Raw genomic sequence first — 18,253 nt, forward strand, 5'->3', positions numbered from 1 at the left:
AAAGTGAGTAGATGAATCGTCGATGGTGCAGACTGATTGTTGGCCAGAAGTTCTTAGAGAAGGAAGACTGGATGAAGCAACACTTTGCAGAGTAGGAGGGACATCTCTTTTCTCCATTTTCTCCGTCTCGTTCACATATGGGAGCTCTTTCCCCGCACCACCGTATCCGACTTATGAAATTGCCTGAGACACGCATGGCATAACAATGACAGTCGATACTGTCGAGTTTCAATCCCCAAAATCATCAAGCACAGTGGAGAAAGAGTCAACCTGTCCGGCTACAACCAACAAGCTCCCTGAAATCTAGCTGTCTTGTGTCTACCGCGTGTCTACCACGCCCAGGAGGCTCCTTAGGATTATTATTTATTCAGCTAGGTTCATTGAACTGATATACTTTAGGCTAAACACGATACCAATTACTAAAAGGCTTTTCAGGCACCGGTGGGCTTAGATTGCATGGACATAGCGTGAGCGTTGTCTTCAATTCCGTTCAAAGATGTACTCACGAAATGAGGTGGAGATAAATACGTGTGAAATAACCTAACAGTGGGCCCAGTTATGAGATTCAGACCAACCTAGATGTTGCTGTCTCTTTTAGTGACACGGATTTCCGGGCATTTGAGGCCACATCAGTGTATCTAGGACATCCCCCCCGATTACACTTTGGAAAGACAAGGCATCCCACGTCCAACAATTGCGGGGGTTTATCTCCCACTCATCAAATCAGTCAATTTAGCAGACCGCCTAGAAATTGTTCTCATAACGTATATCGGAATTCTTCTGACCCCATAATAACCTTTTCACCCCGGTCTGCTTTGCGATTGCTAGTCCAGAAATGGATACTTAGCAGGGCAACAACAACCAAAACAAGAAGCTGACACCTGTATAAAATATCTGGTTAGCTTATTGAACAGTTAATGTTGCATGTACATAGGGCCCAGAGGTTCTCACGCAATGGCCGCCCATATACCGGGAATATAATCCGGCGCATCCTGTGTTCGAAAGACAAGGCTTCCTGCAATGCCTCCCACCCCTCCCAGACCGACCAGAGTAGCGCTTGCAAGGGCACGGGTCCATTGTCCGCGGATGTTATTGGCTTGGTATGCGAGCGATGCCGGAATATTTGCATTGGCTCCAGCAACAGTGACAAACACACCAAAAAATCTGACCGCAGGGTTTCTTGCAAAGCCCATTATTGGGAGTCCAATAAGGGTGATAATACTATTCAATGCGAGAATGGGCCCACGAATGCGATATTTGTCTCCAAGCCATGATGTGGCCCACATAAGCAAGCCAGCTCCAACATACGGGGGGGCACCAAGGCATTGAGCCGCTGCCACACTAAATCCCATGTTTTGGCGTAGAATAATGGGTAAGAAGTATGCAATTGCATAGGTGACAGTGGTGAGAGAGCTGTTTTGGATCAATTGCTATTAGCTCCGACCAACACATAGAAGAGTGGTGAAAGAAAAGTAAAAAAGGAAAAGATAAAGACATAAACGGAAAACGAGGGAGGAAATTCATGTGGGTTCGCTATGATAGGCACATACAAGAAAATGAGACCGAATCCCCAGATCTTAGGGTCCAGACCTGGTGAAAGGAATTTTTTTAAGGTAAATGGTTCTGGGTTCGCGTCCGCACGATCTCGATTGAGGCGTCGCAATATGAACGCGCATTCTTTTTCACTTAAGAAACCCCACGCATTGTGGCCCCTGTCGGGGAAATCGACAACAAAGATTAGGCAAAGTATCCCAACAATAAACGTTAACTGATAAGGTCGTAAGTCTCTATATGGAGGGGCAGATATTAAAACTTACAACTCCCTGCATAATGAAGATCCAGCTCCATGCTGAGTGACCTTGGAGCCCTTTCATCTGACTAAAACCAAAAGCCAGTATTCCTAACTTTCTATCAGGCTATTTGTCGTGTGGTACAGAAATAGGAGATTACCAGAAAGGGCACCAGCAACGCAGCCAATAATGTAAAATAGAGAATAGCGTTTTTGAACCTCGTCTGGTTTGTAGCAGAGTCATCAGCATAGATAAATAGAGGGAGTCGTCTGTCCAACTTACACCTAGAATACCATGTTGAGAGGAGGTAGACAGTTCCAGGGAAGAACCCCGCCTCTAAGATGCCTAGAAGCGCTCGCAAGCCAGCCAAGGTTTGCCAATCTGGGGCGTATCCAAATCCCTGAAAATGATCAGCTCTAAGGTTACCACCATCAGAAGAAGAAACAGGCCGCAATACTTACAATCATCACTGCACCCCACGAAAGGACCACAGATGATATAAATATCCTTGGTCCAATTCTGCGAATCACCGCTGTTGCTAAAGGTTGAAAAACAACATATGTAACAAAAAATACAAGAACCATAATCGACTGCTGCGCGTTAGTGTCCACTTGTGCAGACAGTTTGCTGTGTAGATCAACGAACATATCGAAACCCCACGTCCATTTCCAAGTCCTCGAGCATCCTGTATTCCATAAAGATGAGCTTGGTGAATATTCATTGATTCTTTTGACAGCTTACCCTACAATTGCTGCTACGGACACATTCGTTCTGTCCATCAGGCTGATGCAGTAAGCCAGGCCACATATAAGAATTAATCTTCGATCCACCCTATGAATTATTTTCCGTTGCTCCTCGTAAGAGTATTCTTCATCGTCGTCAATGTTGATCACTTCTTTCCGCACTGACTCGCGTGGGTCGACATTCTCAATATTATGAGCTGAGCCTTTCTCGATATCTGTTGACATCTCGAGTGAAAATGGAGGAAATTATTTGGGTGCATAAATTTTTTGGAGTGGTTGTAGGAACTGCAAACTCAAGTCGTGGAGCTTCCTTTTATACACATCGCCGTAGAGATATCTTACGGACGTCAATGACGAATCATAAATCTGGACTGATTCTGTCACGAAGCCATTTAACTTTGTCTACATTCAATTGATAGTGACAAGTGGACGCCTAGGTGCGGGGTGCCTTGGCCATACCATCATATCTGTAACCGGCGATGAGACTGGCGACATTTCCATCCACCGGCATCAAACCATTACCCTTTCCTCGGTAATGGTTCCCAGATCGAACAAGCTAAACCAATACTACCATTCAATCCATCTCTTTCAAGACTAGTGGCGATGGTCGAGAACGCGAATGATCCCGTGCTCATCAGGTGAACGGACGAGCTTTCCCTGGGTTTGCTCGCTTTCAAAACTAGGAGGGACTAAGCGACCCTGGCCAACAACACCTGGCCCTCGGTATACTCCTATATCAGAGCCCATGCGGCGGGGCCAGATCCTTAGGTCATCTAATTGGCTTTCAACTCCGTACTTAGGTTCGTTTCTCCTCGTTGGCGGGCCATCTTCCACCTCAATTACGGGAATCAAACTTTTAGGGGCGTCTTTGGAATGCAATCAACATGTCCAACCATGCACTCGGGGTGTTATAGGGGATTCATGTCTCCTGCGCTTCAGAACCCTGTTCCGGCAGTTGAACGAATGCAGGTGACCTCTATTGTGCTATGATTATTTTAATGTTCTTTCCGGCCCTAATGCTGCACCCCACAGCTCCACCCCCGCTTCCCCACTCGCTATTTATGTCCGTGCGTTGCCGTGCGTCGCCCGTCCCGTCTCAGAAGGTCCAGGTCCATGTGGTCATCTGTCTGCATCTTGCAGCCTCAGCATACAACTACTTGATCACTTGTATGTGTATTAAATTGAAGTTCGAAAATTTGATTCATTGAATATCCGACCTTACACATCAGGCTCAAAAGTACTTTCAGTCTGGCTGAGGCAGGATATTGGCATATCTGGCTCAGCTTTAGCACAGTGTGTCGATGACAGCGGCATGAATGCCAGAACCAACGGCACTCTGGCATGTTCTCTGCAATGTTATTCATTCTTGTCTTCATTTCACGTCCCTAGTGCATCAGCCGTTCGGCGACGTTTGTTTGCTCATGGAGGGTTACCTGCACTGGCAGGTGTAGGGTTATGTTCAAATGTTGTATGAATGGAGAGGCAGATATATTTTTGGCATCATAGACCAAAGAAGTTATATAATATTGGATTCTCATTTATTATTCTATATGACGAATTATCCTAATACTGTTATTGTTGTCGTTGTGAATGCGCTGTACTTATGTTTATCTGCCGTCAAGGATGGTCGAGTTCCACTACACCAACTGGTAATTAATGGCAACTCATAGGACTATTCTTATTTTGGGCCCAGGGCTTTCCTGTCGTGCTAGTGGTCTTTGTTGAAACACTGGCTGCATGATGCCAGTGGAAAGGTGCAAATAACTCGGCTGGCCCAAATACAGCTTTCTATGTCCACAGCATAAGGAGCAGTAATAATAACATCTGTGTTGTGGATATATGCATGCGCTCATCTATTGTCCTCCATTATCCAATGACCACAGAACGGGTGACCCAAGACACTAGAGCCGCGCGCCCCGTTCCATTACCAATTACAAGAAGGGGGTTAGAAGCAAAGCCTCTTTTGCTGCATCATTGGCCACCACAGGGACCATGAAGAGCCCAGCTGCTATCCTAGCATACCGCCCAAGATACTTTGCAAGAAGGCGAATATCTCCTCCCCCAAGGTGATGACTGTGGTTGGATCCAGCTCAGTCAACATCACCTGTTTTGTCTGACAGCCTTCCTCGACACTCTTACCATTTAATCGGTCGGACATCCAGTTCATTGCGCTGGCGGACCCAGTGATGGCTTCTGAGACATGTTCCCCAACCCAGTCGCGTTGGTATTCGATCCGCGCTCCCTGTGCACAATATTTGTTCACCAGTGCATCAGTATCATCGACAGGGCTGACTTCATCGCCCACGGCCTTGTAAATAAACAAAGGCGCGGTCGGTGTATTGCGAATACCCATCTGTCCCGAATAATGAAAAATTGACTGCGGGATGGGATCAAGAAATGATGCTTCTGCATGTCGAAAATATGTATATATATTCTCATTTCCACCAATCTCGCGGGCTCCCGAGAGACAACTATTGGCGGCAGCCCAGAACTTGCCTGCCTTTTCGTGGAGCAGGTTCTCTTCTAGCCAGCTGGTGAGGTTGGGATACGCCTTTGCCTGCCCGTATATCCCAGAAAACGCCAACCCAGCAAAGGAGCTATTATTGATTGTTTCGAGAACCGAGCTCACATTTGGAGTCAATCCGCCCAAGGCAATACCAACAAAGTTAAGCTCTGGCGCGTATGCTGGTTGGAGCTCGGCAGCCCATGCAGAGGCGAGAGCTCCACCAGAGTAGCCCCAGAGAGCGTATCGTGGGTCACTGGACAGGCCGACGTGACGTCCTTCTTTGAGAACAACGCGGAGTGAATCAAGTGTTGCATAACCAGATTGCAAGCCAGCGGTGAATTGTGCCTCTAGTCCCTCATAGTCTGTAGTTAACACCCACCATCCTTTGTTTAGTGCTGCAGCAATCTATTAATATTAGTACTTTTGGATTGTGGAAGAATTTTCTGAGGTTCACTGAGCGTACGAATGGAATGTCAGTTGAGGTGTTGGTTTCCAGAAGACGGAAGCCACCAAGGCCGCCTGATGTATATCTCCGGACCGTGTACGAAGGGCTGCAGTCTAGGGAAGCGCTATCATAGGGCGCCTGGTAGGCAAGCAGCTTGGACGGATCTGAATCATAAGGTTCAATCAAAGTTCCAACAGCGGCGACAGGATCCCCCAAACTATCAGTTGTGCGAAATAGATACTGGTATGTAGCTTTTGCTGAAACATCGACCGGGAGTGACGATACGAATGGCTCTAATTGTGCAGGAATCTCACGAAACCGAACAAGATCGCCAGGAGAGTACCTGAAAATATCGCCAGGCTGGTCATACCAAGAATCCTGCGACGGCGGGATAAGAATAGCCGGTACAGAAATAACAAGAGAGGCAGCAGTGCCCGCACGCAAAACTTTTGGCCACATCTTCGTTGTCACGCACAGTGATCTGTTGCTGGGTGATTATAAACCTTGAGTACTTGATTTAAGACTTTATGATGTCTGTCAGGTACTCCGCTATCCGAGAAATACTACGACGAGAAACCACATCGCGCCGATCCCCCGCATTGGATTCTATGGCAATGTCATGCGCTTCGTTACGCGAAACAACATCGCTACTCATTGGATAGCAGACCGCAGGTTCTGGGGCAATTTCCTCGGCTTGGTATTGCATTAACAAGTACTTGTGCCTAAAGGAGAGAATTCTTCACCGGCACGTAAATGTTACCTTGGAATTACTCTCTGGCCTATAGCAAGAAGATGCGTGGAGCAACTAAAACACAAAGTCAATAAGATGGGAAAGTTCATCTACTATACTTTCTCATTAATATCTGTCACTTTTATACTCAACGTGCTGAAATTGGTAGCACGAAAATAGTGGCAACATCAACTTGCACTCCTAATACTTTCCAGCGTGAGTGTGTGAGCCATTCTGGTATTATAATGATCTGTACAGGTACTTTCCCAACTACATATTAGCACCTAAGTGAGCTAATAATTTCTGTAATATATACACTCCATAATATACAAGATTATGGGTTATAAGGACGTAGTTTCCATTCCCTCCATATATTTTCTCAACACGGCGGGCGGGTAGGTGTATAGATCCCCTTTTTTCTTCAATTCGTCTCCCCATCCTTAACCACGCAACTAGTAATCAAACTCTTCACTTGGCTATCCTGTCTCTCCTTGATATATCTCGTGACTTTTTCCGATCTTCCATAGCAAGCCCAAACTTCTTGATTACCACCCAGGCCGGGACAAGGGACACTGCCCACAAACCAAAATTAAGATAAATATTCCCGATTATTGCCATGGATGGAATACTACTGACGCCATACTATATGTTACATGAATGTCAGCCCAGAGGGTCTGGGTAATGCGCGATGGAGCTCACCGAAATAGCCTGGGCTGCAGATTCAGTCCCTCGGAGTAGACCAGAGATCCGAACCACCTCCTCGTCATCCTTGGCCAGGTTTCCCACAACGAAGTACCTTAGATAGATAGTTAGATTATATCATGGGCAAAGTTCGGTTTGTGCCATACAGGAACATGTAGTTGAGTTGGAATCCGGCAACCCAGAACAGATACAAGGCAAATCCTCTGCCGAATCCTGCATCCATCCAGTCGTACGACGGTTGTGTTTTTCGATATTCGGTAACTACAACTGTTGCCCAGGTCCACCACATCCCTTGGAGACCGAGTATTGTAAAAAAAGCTGTACGACTCCTTGTTCTGAGGCGAATCCGTTCTCTATCGAGGTACGCCCCAAGAAGATTGCCTGCTATGAGGGCCATGATCCCGGACAATAATGACCCCAGCGCTCGCGCGCGAACCGAGAACCAGAGCGAGACGTAGCTGAACATTACTGCCTCAGTAAACGCAGCTTGAAAGATAAGTGGCACAATCATAAGATAGTCCTTGCTCATGAACAGCTTATACATTGCTTTCAACTCAGTCAACGGGTTGTTGCTGATCCGAAGCTGAACAGGAAGACCATCTGAACGCTGTACGCTAGACGGAGAACTTAGCAGCAACCCAGAAAATGGGGCCAGTGCTTGGAGCGCAATGAACACAATATAGACAGCATACGACACACTCCCAGGACTAGATCGGTGGACGTTAACACCTAGATTAATTGAGCCGCCCACTATTTGGCCGCCAACTCTGAAGCTTAGCCAAAGGCCAAGAAAATGCCCTTGATTATACGGCTCTGGGTATGAAAGTGCCACTGCACTCTCAGCCATCCAGAAAATTCCCGCAGACAAACCGCAAACAGCGGCCCCAAATATGGTAAGCCATTCGCTGTCAAACCGATTATTGACATACAGTCCTGCTGCGTATGGCGCATATCCCACAGTACCAAGGATAAGTGTCCACTTGATCCCAATGAGCCTCACGATAACACTACCAAAGAAGCATGAGACGACCATCAGGCAAAACGTTAGGGCATTTGCTGTATTGACTAGATAGGGTTTCTCTGCACCGCCACCGCCAAGCGAGTTCATTGCGCCCCAGATCCCAGGAGCCAGGAAATTGCATAACCCCAGGACGAGAGCATTGTAGAATGTCGAGCGGTACCATTTTACTAGTATGATCAGTGTATATATCCGGATTGTTAGTAAGTGTGGCCTACCTGGTTGCTTCGCACCATTTGTGGGAGAAAAGTCCCTGGTACCCTCTTCTCCATTTCCATAAAGTATGCCTTTTACCATCGCAAAAACAATAGAGTTAATATATCAATCCTCGGCGGCTTTTTGTGTGAAATGTCTTAGCCCTACTTCGAAGGCCGTGTCTGCACATACTATATATCTAGCCGCTGAACCACCCACATCGAAATGACGCCATAAAGTGCTATAAAAGCAAAATACTAATTCTGTACTATTTTCTGGGAGAGTGATTACGTGCTAGCACAGAATTCTATCGAAGCACCACGATATACTATCCCCGAAAAACGGTCCCACAAGGTCCCACAACGGCTGTGGAATACAACCCCAACACCTGCTGTAACGTTAACAAGGCGAGTGTATAACCAATCATCTATCGCAGAAGTTTGCTTTTTCAGATATACGAATATACGAAATGAGTATCGACAAGAAGCAGGTATGAAAAGCCCTTCGCCAAACCCAGCGTGAGTATCTTAATGCGTGGCTTCCTACATACATCAGGTGAGAACATCTATGTTGATACCGTATACAAGTACTTTCGTTGTTCCTTGGAATTAATTATATAGACGTGCTTCTTATCATTGTGCTCCTTGTCACTAAGATGCAGGGCTAATCGCACCCTTACTATGCGCAATTGTCAGCTGGCTTGCTATTTCTTTTGCTTCTTTTTCTTTTTCTTTTTCTTTCTTTCTTTCTTTCTTTCTTTTTTTTTTTTTTTTTTTTTTTTTTTTTTTTTTTTTTTTTTTTTTTTTTTTTTTTTTTTTTTGCCCCACAACCGATAGTCCAATGCTCGAGGTCAATTAAATGCTTTATCATCTGCAGGTAGGCTTTGTGTATACCCTGCTTTACTATCAAGTGGTATACAACCGAATTAAAGTAGAGAAGCATCGGTCCTATCGGAGTCAACGGCACATCCATTGCAAGTAATATCGATAAACTGCCGGATAGTCTCACTTGTTTAATCAATTATGCTCATACGGATTCTCCTGTCGGATTTTACTGATTTTGTAGTAATAGATCTGGAGTTTATGTTATCCGCAATGTGTAGTTTATTAATCGTTGCTTGTTATTAACTAACCCCCTCGGGCCAGTGCAAAACATCGTCACGTCATCCGAGCCCCGCCATTTGCAATCCCTGCGAGTCTCGTCATATCTCCAAATTTTGCGAACAACCCCAATCATGGTTTGTAAATTACCACCTGTATAGAAGTATCAGTTGGAAAAGCCCCCTAATATGATCGGCGGGAATGGGCAGCACTTCTGTAAATTGCGAGTCTAGATGTTGGATTTAGATTAAAGAATTACGAGCCCCAAGTTTATGAATTTTGGGAAAAGAAACATCGACAGGCAATTTGAGAGACTTCCATTCATTTAGACCAAGGACGAACCCAAGCCATGACGGCCATAACGACCTACAACCCCCTTGGGCATTTAGTCCAGAAGGATTTCCCTACACTTCAACAAGAGGCGGCCATAGAGCAACGATCGTCAGTGTATGCGCCGAAGACTATTATACCACAGGCGTGCAGACAAACGCAACAGGCACTTCTCCTGAAACGAATCCGTGAGCCATATACCTTAGTGCATGATCATGAAATCCCATCACTCTCGAGCAAAGACGAGATCCTGGTCAAGGTTGAAGATTCAGAGCTACAGATTATCTCACCGTCGTCGGGCTAATGATGTCTAGATTCAAGCCATCGGTCTAAACCCGGTTGATTGGAAGGGCCCGTATGAGTCAAACGGCTTTTACTCTCACAAAATCACCACTAACGAACTCCTAATAGTGCCTTCAACTTCGGAATTCCGAGTTTACCGTGGATTAATGGCCGTGATTTTGCAGGCGTGGTTGTAAAAACACATGAGTCGTCGCGACTGCGCGTCGGGGACACTGTGCTTGTCCCTTCCACCGATTACCGCGATATTCGCAAAGCTGCATTTCAAGAATACGCCATTGCTACCCACTACAATGCGGCAAGAATCCCTTCCGGACAATGTCTGTACGAGGCAGCCTCGTTGGGGGTTGCGTTTGTGGCATCTGCTATGGCACTGGGTGTATCGCTCGGGCTAGACTTCTCACAGTTTCCTGGTGTCCCGGGACCCGACTTGAATGGAATCATTAACCGCGTGAATAAGGCTGATATCCCCACTGATATAATAAACGAATGTTACTCGGGATCAGATGAAGTCGAGCGCCTGAAACGAGGGCAGTGGATTGCTATTTGGGGAGGTCCGTTTCACATGCCTACTACAAAATTATCTGTCTAACCGCCTTTAGCTTCGACAACTACTGGATATATCACACTGCAATTAGCAAAAATGGCCGGTCTGAGGGTGATATGCGTGGCCGATATTGCACGCCATGGGTCACGTTTATTGGAACTGGGGGCTGATATTCTGGTGGACCGCTATGATACTGAGAGAGCTGCCGAGATCATTCGCGGCGTGACAAAAGACCAACTTCGGTATGCTATTGACATTGTCGGAGAGAATACAGCTGCCATCCTCCAAAAAGTCCTTGATAGCTCGATACGCGAGGATGGGTCGCATGCCCATCTTTTGGGCTTAACGGGTCTGCCAAAAGCGCGATCGGCCAGAATTGTGTACCACACTGTTCCGATAAAGCTATTCCATGCATGTCCTGCAATTGGCAGTAGTATGATGACATGGCTGGAGGACATGCTAGGATCAGGGGCTATAAAGCTCCCAGAGATCATCCGCAAATCCGGTGGCCTGGGCAGCATCAACGCAGCGCTAGAGTTCCTTCGACTTGGAGCAGCCTCAGGAAAACGAGTGGTAATAGATCTCGCGGCTTAGACAGTTAGAATACTAGTCTTCTGTCTAGATATCTACGTAAATCATTCGCTATTGCAGCGATCATGTGCCTAGGCCTCATATACATCGGGGCCACTGGTTAGATAGCTTCTGAATTGACCAACCATCTTCTGCATCCTCATTCATATATTACTACTGCTCTCTAGGTACACCTGGGCTGGAGTAGCTGGTGTATGCGAATTGTGTCGATCGTTATTAGTCCCTCTTGTCATCAATAGCGAAGCTGGTTTATGCCCAGACGACGGAGACACCAGGAACTATTAGATACCAAGCCAATGCGTCGAAGTTCCAGTCTAAATTAGAATAATATTACATAGGAAACTGAAATTATTGGAGAGCTTATTGGAGAGCTCGTAACGAGGACTAATTATTGCCAATCGTTTCATCATAGATTCCCAGACTGGCGCAATCGATATGGATTGCCCATCAATCTACGGCCTAATTCGGCCGTGATTATCGTTAGGCCTCGGCGACCAGGGGTGGTAGGGATGGTACGTACTAAGTACTATTCCATTTGTGAAATTTCTGAGAATACGAAGTATACTACGAAAGTTAGGTCAGGTACTGTATGTACATAGGTAGGTTACCATAAGGGCGTACGTTGTGCGGGCTTGTATACTGAACCAAAACGCATGTTAATAAAGCCTACGGTGTCCCAAAAACCATAGTTCATCTACCTGAAGAAAAAGGATTATTTCTGAATATTCTTACTTTAGTATGAGTCCATTTGAAAAATGGAAGAAACAACTTATTCTCAATGCGTTGCGATGCAGCCGAGACTATAGGGTCTGGCATAACGGCGTCGACGACATGTGACGCACCTTACGGCCTGGCCCGACATTTCTCTACCGTTGGCCATCCTACTAATTGTCGCATTTGGTAGACCATCGTGACATGTACCTGGATTCAGCGGCTAGAAATCTCGGGTTAAGCACACAGGTTGAACATGACGAGCGATATCGAATCGCCGAGGAGTATATCAATGTCACCTACCAATTATGAGAAGGATCATGGAGGGACGGTGCCGTTAACGAGAAGGACGGTGTCATCGAATATGCCAACACTGACGCTGTCCGGGGAATCAACGACAAGGGAAAGTACTTCAACGTCCCGGGGCCTCACCTCTGCGAGCCCAGTGCACAGAGAACCCCTTTCTTGTTACAAGCGGGAACTTCCACTGCGGGAAAAGCTTTTGATGCAAAACATGCAGAGATTATATTCTTTGGTGGGCACAAGCCTGAGCTTATTCGTCCATCAGTCCACAATATGTGACAAGAATCTCAAGCCTTGGGAAGCGACCCTTCATCCATCAATATTGTGACCGGAATGCTGGTTGTTGTGTCTGGGACAGACCAAGCTGCCTGGAGTAAGTTTGCGGAACTTGCACAGTTTGGCGACACGAAGGGTGGTCAGGATCTGATCTCTCCCACTATGAAGATGACCAAGATTTCCGGTTTGTGGAACAGCCTGCGATTCGGAGCATGATAAACCACTGGGCTAGTACTGTTCCAGGAGCCAAAGGGAGAAAGTGCGATAAGAAGGCAATCGCAGAGTACATTCGCATCGGAGAAAATGGCGCAAAGGACATCGGAAGCGCAAAAACAGTGGTCGATAAGCTTGAGTGATAGGCAGAAGTTGGTGGCATAAATAGATTTAACCTGAGCTATGCCGGTATTCCCGATAACTTTGACGATATTATCAAGCAACTGATCCCGGAATTACAGGATAGAGGCATATTCCACTATGAATATGCAGTCAAGGCGGTTGTGTTCCGTGAACATGTGTATGAACAGTAGGGGCATTCTAGACTGCCTGGATCACATCCCGGAGCGCGGGTCTGGATATAGTGTGAGGCTACGCCAAAATATGCGCCATGATACAAGTATTAAGTTCCAAGTCCCTTCTATTTCTATGACGACATAAATACTGAGCAGGATGGAGGTCACTAAGCCTCCAGACGCCTTCCATATTAGGTTAGTGCACTTGCGTAAGCTTTCTCCCACATCTGTATTCGGATAATATTGGACCTTAATACTGCAAGCCGCAACGCTATACTCGACGTTTTGGAGATGATCTTGATGTATTCAACTAACGACGATAAGATGGATGACAACTAAGTACAGGACGTGCTAGGGGGGCGTGTTGAGCCTCCGAGCCACTGGCTACCTTCCATAAAGGCAAGGCAGCCTTACGTAACCCTCCCACAGATGTCCTCTTCTTCCAATATCAAAAAATTGTGCGTCGGGCGTAAGCGTCGAGCGTAGATGCTGATAAAGAATATAAAGCATGAATAACAAGCGATCCGTAAGGCGAACGTGATAATCAGTAAACGTGAGATGATTCCGTGACGCGGGTTGAAACAGAAAGTTGAATCACTCCTCTCCAGTAAGTCGATCGATGACCTTATTGAGGCGGTTGACATCCTTCTTCAGACGTTCCACTTCAGCCATTAGTTCCTCGTGCTGCCTTTTCAACTCTTCCTTCTCTTTCTCAACCCTTTTGACCAATTCCCTGTTGGCCCTCTCATTCTTCATGATTTCTTCCCGGTGGAACGCGTCTTGCTCGTTGATTAGTGCCCGGAGATGGATGGCCTGACCTTCTGCATGTGCGACCTTTCCCTTAAGGGAGGTCTTTGAGCTGGATGGAGGTTGCATTGTCTGCAGGCCAAGCACCGATTCCCCTTGCATGGCAGACGAGAGAACCCGATCCCTAGTGCTTCGGTTGAGCTCATCGACTTCTGAGCGGATAAAATGGCCCTCAGGATCTCGTTGATCCTTGCGGACCTTGACAGATTTCTTTCGGAGCTCTCCACGGTGGTTGTACCACTCAGGATGCTCAAATTGTCTCAGGCGTCTCTCATGATTCTCGATGTTCGATGCGCGGTAGACGTCTGGCAGTACCAACTCACCTGCGTCATCTCTCCTAAAGACAATACGGAAGTATTGTTCCTTTATTTTCCCATCCGAGTTCCAGTAACGCGAATAGTTCTTGCGGAAGGATGGGGGTTGCATTGCAATCTTGACCAGGTCCTCGTCGCTCAGGATCTTGATGTCGGCATCGGCGTCTAGCTCCATGGTAGGCTTTCTCAGTATCTGGGGGCGCTTGGGCTGATTCTGGGCCTTGCCCTTACCCTTCTTCTTCTTCGAAGAGGTCTCAGGGTTACTAGCATTGTCACCTTCGGTATCCGGTTCCCCCTCCTCTTCGAGTTTGGTTTTCTGATTCTGCAGTATTTTGAAACGGGTCAGGAAGCGAGGATTCCTGTTTAACTCGAAATGCTCAGCTACAAGATCCTCCAGGCGGTCGATCTCCCTGTTCACGTCGTCAATTTTGTTTATGTTGAAGGGATCGGGTGTCTTCAAAGCATTCGCGACATTCAGCCTTCTTTTCCTGACGGGAGTCTTCTGGGTGCCGCCTTCGGTAACGGGGTTCTGCTGGGTGCCGGGGGCGAGGTTTTCAGGGCGTTCGGTTGAGGGGTCCGCCGTGCCCTTGGGTGAGGCATCGCGCATGCTTACGTCGGAGCCGGTGGGTGGCATCGCGATGGTTCTGAGGTGATAACAGAGTAGATATAGGAATAAATATAGAATGATAAGGTCCGTATCAATGAATACGAACTTAAGGCAGGACGGAGGAGGGATAGAGGAGAGGTAGATAGAGGAAGAAAGAGACGGAGGAGAGGATAGAAGTGAGAGATGAGGTCTTAGAATGAGAGATGAGTAGGCGATCCGAGGTCAACGACCTGACCTCTCCATACTCTCGCTTCACTTTCGTCGACAAGAAGTGCCTCTCCCCCCAAACATCGCTTCTAGTCCCGGGTAATTCGTCGAGCCTCCTGATATCGCCTATCAATAGTCTCCTGTAACTCTCTTGCTGCTGACTCCGCGTCCTCCAAGCGAGAGTGATATTTCTTGAGGTGATAGATATCTCCCTAACCGTAGACCTGTGACTAAGTCCTCCAGGCTTGCTGATCTCTTGTATTCTGACAGGCGCTTCAGCAGATATGGCCCTCGCTATTTTTGATCAAGCTTCCTTCCTCTATCCTTATTAAGAACGGTGTCCCATAGCAGAACCAGGTCGCCCTTCTATAGTCTGCGGGTATTAGGTACGGGAGGTGGTTCCCTGCCCCTGTCCCTGATGGCATCTCGTGCCTCCTGCATCCGCGCTGCTCGTCCTTTAACTCCTGGTTGCAGATCGATATCCCCATGCAGGGTGGGTCCTGGTCGCCTGATGATCTTATCGGTAACTGTGGACGGCTGGTTGTGCCGTGGATTGAAACCTAATAATATCTTTGCGGGGCACAATTCATGCTTTTCGATATGGTGTGTTGATTTCCTGGATCACTGATTTAAGATATGGATCCCAATACAGGAGACCTTCGCCATTTAATTCCACACGGGTTTGGAGGGAGGATACCACTATGCGGACAATCCGCCCGACAAACTCGACAAACCATGGTGTAGTCACATGGGTGCTAATATGCTTCACGTCGTTCGTTTGCAGGGAAGAAGTAAACTCCTCCCCCGTACAGTGGCTCCCGCAGCCTAAAATGTTCTCCTGCCCCATATCGCATAAAATCCACTGATGTGCGAGTATCAGCTGCCACCGCTGTATGAGAAAAGGCAAATTTCGAGAAGTAGTCGGCTCCAACTAGGTTATACCTAGCCCCTAATCGGGTCTTCGAGATGAACGGCCCTATGTAATCAAGCGCGAAAAATTGCATCGGTTCCAACGGGATAACGGTGAGCGGGATCCGCTTTGGAGGTTTTAGGCCTATCACTCACTACGCGCAGCTTCTGCAATATTCCAATATGCTCTCGTATTTTGAGGGGCAATAATACCGCCTGATGGTTCGTCCGAGGGGGATTCGAGGTCTAAAGTGACCGTGCGCGTCATGCAAGTTATGGAGGAGATCTGGGGCCTCATGCCGAAGGAGGCATTTCGACCACTTCCCATTTGTCTCGCAGTAGAATGCGATCAAGAAATAGAGGAGAATATCAATGATGCCATCCATACTGACCTATTCTTGGTGTTAGAAGACATCTCTATATGGCATTGAAAAGATTTACAAGGTCACTTCCACGGTTATGTTTGCTGCTATACCTGTAGAAACAGCTACAAACTTATAAGAGGCTTCCCTGCAGATTATCGGGATAAGTAAGAAGTTAGAAGTATATGACTGCCGTAATTGCCCTTAGCTGATTAGCATTGGCGGTAGAAGCAAATGTATCAATCAGAAGAGACACTGTAAAAAGTGTTTTCTCTTCTTCACATGTAAGAAGGGTTTCATCGTCAAATACCGAACAACAGAATATCATATAAAACATCTTGCAGAATCACAAATGATAATCACATCACCCAACCATCACTAGTGGGCATGCTCCCTTCCGTCATGCTGATGCCTTCTCCAGAAATCGTAACATCTCCGACATAATCTTCCATTTGGCCCCTTGACTATCACCTCAGTAGAGTCGCACCCACGGCAAGAGCATGTCTCCAATTGGTGAGGGTGGTTCATGGGGCTCTCTGAGCTATGCTGACAGCAGCTTGCACAATACCACCCATCTCCAAGAGGAGGACATTTGTGAAGTCGTCGTTCCGCATCGGAACTAGGATAGATAACCACAGGACATCCCTGACATTGACACTCCCCATAAAAGTGCAAATGTTCTTTATGGTGGCCATGCAGTTTCTTCCACATCCCACATCTATCGCAGTACCGGACATTATCGATGAGTCGTGATCTCTTGAGAAATTCACCATTCTGTATAAGCACTTGATCACAGTGGACACAAGCACATATTATTGTGCTATAGCGGTCCTTCCGTCTTTCAGGAAAACCTGTTATGGGTGACCGCTGCAAAAGACATACCATACAGTAAATTTGTCCCTCAAATCGTCGATGAACTCGGTGTTGACCAATCTCTTTTGCGGGAAACCTTTTGCACCAGAAACAGGGTTCGGTAACCCGTGGATCAGTGTCAGGGATCCCCATTGCCCAAGCGTTTTGCTGACACCTCCTACAGAAAAACTTACCCCAACGGACTGAGGCAATAAGAGCATCATCTTTCTCCCCGCAAACTTCACATGCATCCGGTTTCTGGCGACTGAGGAGCCATATCTCGGTTGCCCCAAATATGGAAAGTGTTTTGTTGAGTCGCAGAGTATCAGTTCTCTCAATCTCCATTGCTTTTTGAAAATCTTCAATCGCAGCTGTTGTCCCCGGTGGGACTCGGGAATTCCCATTTTGTTCTACAGTGTCGAGTAAAACCATTGTAATTGTCTCTGCAAGGAACAATAGATCCCTAGGCATTGAAGCCCGTGATAGAATAATCCGATAGTGGATATTCCATCCAGGTTCACTTAGTACACGGTGGACACACAGCTCAGGGCTACAAGGTTGTTCAATGTTCCTTCGATGACTCCGTAATCTCCTGGGAAGATCTATGGAACATCCAATATACAGAGCATTAGAGTATTCGGATACTCCAATAATGCCGTATACCCCGGCTGTATGAGTGCTAGTTGGATATGGCAGGTAACGTAAGAGCTCTGGTACTGGTAAGCTTTCAGGGATACCTAGTAGACCTTGAACATCTTGACTGAATAGACCGGCAACGTCGGTAACTAGCGTATTTCGGTCACGGGCTAGCAAACGATGCATCGTACGGGCCGACTCTGGTAGTTCTCCGGCATCTTCAGCCAGGGAAAATAGTAGTTGGACTATAGCCCGAACGCGTTCCAGAAATTCTGGGATGTATTCATCTGTATATGTATCAGTGAACGATCTGGTGGCGTTACCGCGAGGGTATGGGGTGTTCCTATGAAAGTGCCAATTAGCGCGCCCCAGATCGCGCGGCCAAAATTTTATTATATGTGTACCAAAAGTTAGCGTACAGTCAGAAACCCAAAAATGGTAGGTAGGAAGGGGATGGAATAGGGGATAGTAGTCTCACCAAACAATCGCCCGCTTGCTTCGAGCTTAGCTACCGTAAGGGGAGTCGTGTATTCATCGAAGTTCTCTTCCTCGCTAGTGTCTGGCTATTCATTAGCAACGTGTGGCTTCCCTAAGTCTGAGTGGATAATTATGGGCAATAACCACCTGCGATATCATCAGATAGTTCTAAACCCCACCAGCCACTGCTATTCTCGTTGATATCTTCCATAAGATCAATGATTTGGCTGCTGGAGTCCACATCTATAATATATCCATTGACTATGTTATGCGAGAGAGCCGTCGT

General features: G+C 46.8%; 7 protein-coding genes across 7 annotated transcripts; 2 read left to right on the top strand and 5 right to left on the bottom strand.

Moving 5' to 3' along the window:
* The first annotated feature begins 10 nt into the window (after positions 1–10).
* On the top strand, positions 11–781 carry BDV59DRAFT_173585 (uncharacterized protein). The gene is made up of 2 exons (XM_073688925.1): positions 11–375; positions 427–781. Exon 1 carries the CDS (start codon positions 23–25, stop codon positions 185–187), a length of 165 nt encoding a protein of 54 aa, XP_073550035.1. The 5' UTR covers positions 11–22; the 3' UTR covers positions 188–375; positions 427–781.
* Positions 758–2,758, bottom strand: BDV59DRAFT_191793 (major facilitator superfamily domain-containing protein; the record flags this gene model as incomplete). The annotated part of the gene is made up of 9 exons (XM_073691948.1): positions 758–881; positions 952–1,413; positions 1,551–1,768; positions 1,818–1,900; positions 1,951–2,013; positions 2,073–2,190; positions 2,252–2,380; positions 2,436–2,475; positions 2,532–2,758. 9 exons carry the CDS (start codon positions 2,756–2,758, stop codon positions 758–760), a joined length of 1,464 nt encoding a protein of 487 aa, XP_073550036.1.
* Positions 2,759–4,541: 1,783 nt separating this feature from the next.
* BDV59DRAFT_199948 (secretory lipase-domain-containing protein) lies at positions 4,542–5,943 on the bottom strand (the record flags this gene model as incomplete). Its single annotated transcript, XM_073693459.1, has 2 exons — positions 4,542–5,444; positions 5,503–5,943. 2 exons carry the CDS (start codon positions 5,941–5,943, stop codon positions 4,542–4,544), a joined length of 1,344 nt encoding a protein of 447 aa, XP_073550037.1.
* Positions 5,944–6,682: 739 nt separating this feature from the next.
* Positions 6,683–9,334, bottom strand: BDV59DRAFT_191795 (DUF895 domain membrane protein; the record flags this gene model as incomplete). The annotated part of the gene is made up of 4 exons (XM_073691949.1): positions 6,683–6,856; positions 6,914–7,010; positions 7,063–8,159; positions 9,323–9,334. 4 exons carry the CDS (start codon positions 9,332–9,334, stop codon positions 6,683–6,685), a joined length of 1,380 nt encoding a protein of 459 aa, XP_073550038.1.
* Positions 9,335–9,578: 244 nt separating this feature from the next.
* On the top strand, positions 9,579–11,000 carry BDV59DRAFT_199949 (zinc-binding alcohol dehydrogenase family protein; the record flags this gene model as incomplete). The annotated part of the gene is made up of 4 exons (XM_073693460.1): positions 9,579–9,818; positions 9,874–9,914; positions 9,971–10,413; positions 10,462–11,000. 4 exons carry the CDS (start codon positions 9,579–9,581, stop codon positions 10,998–11,000), a joined length of 1,263 nt encoding a protein of 420 aa, XP_073550039.1.
* Positions 11,001–13,390: 2,390 nt separating this feature from the next.
* BDV59DRAFT_199950 (uncharacterized protein) lies at positions 13,391–14,551 on the bottom strand (the record flags this gene model as incomplete). Its single annotated transcript, XM_073693461.1, has 1 exon — positions 13,391–14,551. One exon carries the CDS (start codon positions 14,549–14,551, stop codon positions 13,391–13,393), a length of 1,161 nt encoding a protein of 386 aa, XP_073550040.1.
* A 1,788-nt stretch (positions 14,552–16,339) lies between these two features.
* On the bottom strand, positions 16,340–17,881 carry BDV59DRAFT_173590 (GIY-YIG nuclease family protein). The gene has a single exon (XM_073688926.1). The coding sequence runs from the start codon at positions 17,674–17,676 to the stop codon at positions 16,381–16,383; it is 1,296 nt and encodes a 431-aa protein (XP_073550041.1). The 5' UTR covers positions 17,677–17,881; the 3' UTR covers positions 16,340–16,380.
* Positions 17,882–18,253: the final 372 nt, after the last annotated feature.

The sequence above is a fragment of the Aspergillus ambiguus genome, assembly GCF_047715705.1.
Source record: "Aspergillus ambiguus strain CBS 117.58 unplaced genomic scaffold BDV59scaffold_7, whole genome shotgun sequence".
Lineage (NCBI taxonomy): Eukaryota > Fungi > Ascomycota > Eurotiomycetes > Eurotiales > Aspergillaceae > Aspergillus > Aspergillus ambiguus.

Bases quoted from the DNA above. Each gene is read 5' to 3' on its own strand.
- BDV59DRAFT_173585 (XM_073688925.1), top strand. From the start codon at position 23: ATGGTGCAGACTGATTGTTGGCCAGAAGTTCTTAGAGAAGGAAGACTG.
- BDV59DRAFT_173590 (XM_073688926.1), bottom strand. From the start codon at position 17,676: ATGCATCGTTTGCTAGCCCGTGACCGAAATACGCTAGTTACCGACGTT.